The sequence below is a fragment of the Chiloscyllium plagiosum genome, chromosome 39 (genome assembly GCF_004010195.1).
Source record: "Chiloscyllium plagiosum isolate BGI_BamShark_2017 chromosome 39, ASM401019v2, whole genome shotgun sequence".
Taxonomy (NCBI): Eukaryota; Metazoa; Chordata; class Chondrichthyes; order Orectolobiformes; family Hemiscylliidae; genus Chiloscyllium; species Chiloscyllium plagiosum.
The window spans coordinates 1,884,734-1,889,814 of NC_057748.1; the positions used below are offsets into that span (position 1 = coordinate 1,884,734).

A 5,081-nucleotide genomic window follows, 5' to 3' on the forward strand; every position below is an offset into this window, starting at 1 on the left:
CTCCCCCTGTAAACCTCTGTAACTCCCTCTGTCCAGTTATAGCAGTCTGTGAGAGCTCCTCCCACTCGGAATTTGGCTCATTGTTATCTCCTGCCCTCACACCCTCACAGCCTGCACACCATTCCCTCTCAGATCACTTCCTAAAGCCTCGGGTGGAGTTGCCTCGTACCACCCCCCCCCCAACTCTCAAACTGTACACTCCGCACCCGTCTCCACTCACTGTCTGATATTCCTGTTTCTCACATCCCATTCGCTTCTTTGAAAATCTGTTGCTCTGGTTCTCTGACCTTTTATGAACCAAAACAGACCGCTCGTGATGTGGAAAACCTCTCTCCAATCTCCTTCATCCTCCTCCTTTCCAGGGAGAACGGTCCCAGCCTCTTCCCACCTTTCTTCAGAAACGAACCATCTCCTCGCTAGAAAGATTCTCATGCCCCCTTTTCTGAACTCCCTCCCTCCCTCTCTCTCCGCCTTCCTGAGAATGTGGCACCCACAATCCTCCAGCTGAGGTCTAACCAGGGTCTTGTACAAGTTCAACAACACCTCCTTGCTCTTGTATTCAGTGTCCCTGGTTATAAAGCCGAGGATACTGGCTCCTTTATGAACTGCTCTCCCAGCCTGTTCTGCTGCCTTGATGACTGATCCATCTTTGCTTCTTAAAGCAGTCCCTTATTATTTCATAAACATCGAAAGAATAGTGGATGCTGGAAATCAGAATCAAAAACAGGAAGTCTCTTTTTAATTCATCCTGTCTCTCTATGTTCTTTGACTCAGTAATATCACCTCACACCTCTCTGTGTTGAATCTTCTCTGGACATTCCACAACATGTCAATGTCCTTTCAGAGTTCCACACTGTCCCACACCTCCTCACAACTTACAATTCTCCCAAGTGTAATATCATCTACAAAACTTTGAAACTGTTCCCCCCCACCGCAGCCCAAATCTAGGCCATTAACCATATATCAGGACAAGTGCCAGCAAGTTACTGCAGGTGCTGGAATCTGTATTGAACACAGAGTGCTGGAGATCTCTGTGAGTCTGACAACATTCCACACAGAGACAGCAAGGTTTGATGAAGAGTCATTGAGACTTGAAACGTGAGCTTGCTCTCTCTCCATGGATGCTGCCTGACCCGCTGAGATCTCCAGCAGGTTTTGTTTTCAGTATAAGGCTGACAACATTCCGGAACGTCCTCCAGCCCCAGAAACATCCTTTCCCCATTGTCTCCTGTCATGCAGCCCTGTTCCTGACTAATGACTAACGTCCCATTTTTATTCTCAGAGCTAGAAATTTGTCACGTCTGCCGAGTTTCTCAAGTGCTTTGCAAATCCATGTGTACCACATCCCCTCATCAACTCTCTCTGTTACCATATTATAAAAATACCACCAAGTTAAACATTACTTTCCCTCAGCACCTGTATGCCGGCCTTCCTTAATGAACCTGCTTTTATGATTATGATTTTTCTCAGAATCATCTTTCTGAGATCTCCCCATCACTGGGTGAAAGTGACCAGTCTGTATCACCTGCGCTTTTATGAACAAGAGGCAATTGTCCAGACCCCTGTGTCCAACTGAACGAGTCTGGCCAGTCCCACAGTCCCATCATTTCCACTCTCACTCCCCTTAGTGCTTAGTGAGTATGTTGGAGAGAGACAGACAGACAAACAGACAGAGTCTGTGTGTTTTTCTAAGTGAAAGTATGTACATTTTACTTGTGTGTGTATGTCTGTATGTGTGTTATGTCTACCTATCTCTCCTTGGTGTGTGTATGTATCTGTGTGTAAGTCTGTCTTCTTGTTTATATGTGCATGCTTGTCTCTCTGAACATGTGTTTCTGTCTGTCTGTTTGCCTGTCAGTATATCTGTGTGAGTCTGTGTTTGCCTGTCTGTCTCTCTGCCTGCCTGTGTGTGTGTATGTGTGTCTATGTGAGTCTGTCCCTCTATATGTCTGTCTGTCTCTCTGCCTGCCTCTGTGTGTATTTATGTGGGTCTTTCTCTCAGTGTGTCTCTGTGTATGTGTCAGTCTGTCTGTCTCTGTGTGTGCCTGTCTGTGTGTCTGTTTCTCTCTCTGTCTCCCTGTCTGTTTCACTCTGTCAGTCGGTCAGTGTGTGTGCATGTGTCTGCCTGTCTATCTCTCTGTCAGTCTGTCTGTTTCTCTGCCTGCTCGTGTGTCTGTTTCTCTCTGTCTGTCTGTCAGTGTGTGTCTGTGAGGGTGCACTGGGACAGCAATGCCCCAATTGGCTCGTGACCAGCCCTGACTGAGGAACAAGGCCGATGGTGTGTGAACATAGATTGAGAGCCGGGAGTTGGGGGGACCCTTTGGCTACAGACACAGCTCCTCTACCCCCTCCTCCCTCCAGACGCTCGGTAAACACACTGTCTTCAAACCCTCCTGGTGTGAGGATGTAAAGCTAGGTTTGTGATTTGTCACCAGCTTCACGTGGAGCAGTTCCCGGTTAAACCGCAGCACCGTCGCCATATACACCGGTCAGATCCTGGAAAACTTCGACATGGAATTCCGGCAGCTCTATGCCAACTCAGATTTGGTGGATCTCCACGAGTTGCTGGATATCAAGGCTGCTTTCACAAGTGTGACTCCCAGCGTCAGCGCCAGCCCAGTCCCTCTGCGCTCCGACGACCTCAAGAGGAAGTTCCATAACCCCAAATACCTCCTGGTGACGGAGGGAGTGCACCGGGTCCCCTCGGAAAACCAACAGCCTCCCGCGGACGAGGTGACGGTGAGGGAGAGGAGCGTGAGATTCCGAGAGAGGAGAGGAACCATGAGGGACAGTAAGAGAGAGGATCACAGCAAATCAGTTCAGGCAGTCGAGGACTGGCTGCTGAAGAATGATGTCCGGGGACTGGAGGAACCAGAGCCTCTCGAAGACCTGGTGCCACCCAGCAAGATGCCCAACGCCAGCCACCAAGCCTCTACCCGCTTTGGCTTCTCAAACTGGGTCCGAAATAGCACCAGGAGGTTAAAGGGAGCGGAGAGTGACTCCCAACCAGTCTCCGAGCCCAGAGCCTCCAGGAGAAACCTCAGACTGAAGTTTAAGAAAGACTCAGACAAAAGTGGAAAAGTGCTCACGGAGACTGAAAACCCAACAGACCTGGGCGCAGGTACCTATCACCCACTCTGTGGGCTTTTTAAAATCAATCCTTCATTCATCCATTCACTTCCCATCCCTAGTTGACCAGAGGGCAGTTAAGAGTCGACCTCAGAGTCAAACAGCACAGAAACAGAGCCTTTAGCCAACTCCTCCAGGCTGACCAGGATTCCTCAGCTGAACTAGTCCCATTCACCTGCGTTTGGCCCATATCCCTGTAAACCTTTCCTATCTATGTACCTGTCCAAACGCCTTGTGGGTTTGGAGTCACCTATAATCCAGACCAGGTTAGGACGGCTATTTCCTTCCCTAAGGGACATGAGTGAACCAGATGAGTTCTTACAACAATCTACTGTATTAAGCTACAGTAGGATTCAAACTCACATCCTCAGAACATGAGCCTGATAGCAGTGACCTTACTATTTGACCACCACCTCCCCACAATTCTCTTAACCCCCTTTTACCCTCTCCTATCCAATGGGAGTCAGCAATCAGGTTTCCCCTCTCCTGATTGGACCGTTTTCATTTGAGGTTTAACGCCTTGATTTTGAACTCCCTCCTTGTGGCTCATCCCCTTCCATAGGCCATGAATCAAACCCAGACCCTGTGGGTGTTGGAGATTGGGACAGGGACAGCGCTGAAGGCAGTCAGCAGGGGGCAGCGTCTGAGGGAAGACAAACAGGTTAATGCTTTATATTCAGTAAAACTCTTCATTAGAATGGAAGGGGTCTCGAAAATAACGCTATTGGTGGAGGAGGAGGAGGAGCGAGTGGAACAATTGGTGAGGGGACTCAGAGCAAAAGACAAAGGGAGTGCTAATGGGAGTAGAGGAGCGATCGAGATGCAGAATAGATGTTAATGCTATTTGTCAACGGCAGAAAATAAGTCATTTCTCCTGGGGACAAACCCATGCAAACGAGACACGAGATGGGAAGGGGTTGTTCAGATCCTGAAGATGTTGAACTCAATCTTGAGTCATACAGCATAGAAGTAAACCCTTCAGCCCACCCAGGCCATGCTGTCTGCCTATAATCCCAAACTAAGAGTCCTCAAGGTTATAAAGTGCCAAAGGGGAAAGTGAGGAGATCCAGGACAGAAAGGTGAGCCTGAGAGCAAAACCCGATCACCTCCACCAACCCCATCCCAGATCCCTGGCTTTTCCCCATTCCCATTGTTCCACTGCTGGTGACCTGGGGCTCAAAGTTCTGGAATTTTCCCTCCAGGTCGGATTCAAACTCCCATCCTTTTGAGACTTGTTGCAACAGCAGAACTATTCCCCAGAGCCCTGAATCCACCATTAGCCTCATCTCCAGATGGGGAAGTGACGTTCCTGATGAGTAAAAGGTGGAAGAGTGTGGGCAATGTCCCAGAGCCCTCGGGAGATTGCAGGACCCACACCAACGCCCCCCACGCTCTCCTCTTTCTAGCCCTTCATGACCAGGTTGACCCCTCTCTCCCGGCAGCCCTTACTCACCCTCTGCCTTTGTGTTTTCGCAGGAAAGGCCAGTCCCTCTATGTCAGAGAGAGGTCGCAACAAGGACACCCCAAAGAGCAAGGAGCAGTGTGTGCTGTCATGAGGAGTGGGCCCGAGGGGGCTGGGAGCATGGGAAGGGGCGGGGGAGGCACAAGGGGTTTTTGGGGACAGCTGGGGAGCGACCTTCGAGTTGTGCTTTGTTTCTGGTGGCTGTGAGGATCAGGAGAGTTCTCACAGCGTGGTGAGGGGCTGGTGGCTTGTGTGGGAGGCTGGGGGTTTGGAATCTTGCCCTCACCTGCTGGGCCCCCCCTCCCTCCCTCAACACTGCCCCAGGTGCTTCTTACTGAGGATCCCTGAGCCCCACAGTTTGGAAAGATCCCAGGACTGGCTCCTGGTTTCGGGGCAGGGAATGGTGGTGGAGGGGTCTAAGTTGCCACTTTCCATCAAATCCCTCCCCCTACCTCCTAAATCACTACCCAAAGACTCCAGGTGGAGGCGA

At 50.3% G+C, this 5,081-nt stretch overlaps 1 protein-coding gene across 1 annotated transcript in view; it reads left to right on the top strand.

The window, feature by feature from the left end:
• Nucleotides 1–4,710, top strand: part of LOC122542102 (protein FAM83F-like) — a 23,088-nt gene extending 18,378 nt beyond the window's left edge. The window contains exons 3-4 of the mRNA XM_043679469.1: nt 2,436–3,121; nt 4,606–4,710. Coding sequence (XP_043535404.1) covers nt 2,436–2,660 — 225 coding nt within the window. The 3' untranslated portion in view covers nt 2,661–3,121; nt 4,606–4,710. The remainder of the gene's footprint in view (nt 1–2,435; nt 3,122–4,605) is intronic.
• Nucleotides 4,711–5,081: the final 371 nt, after the last annotated feature.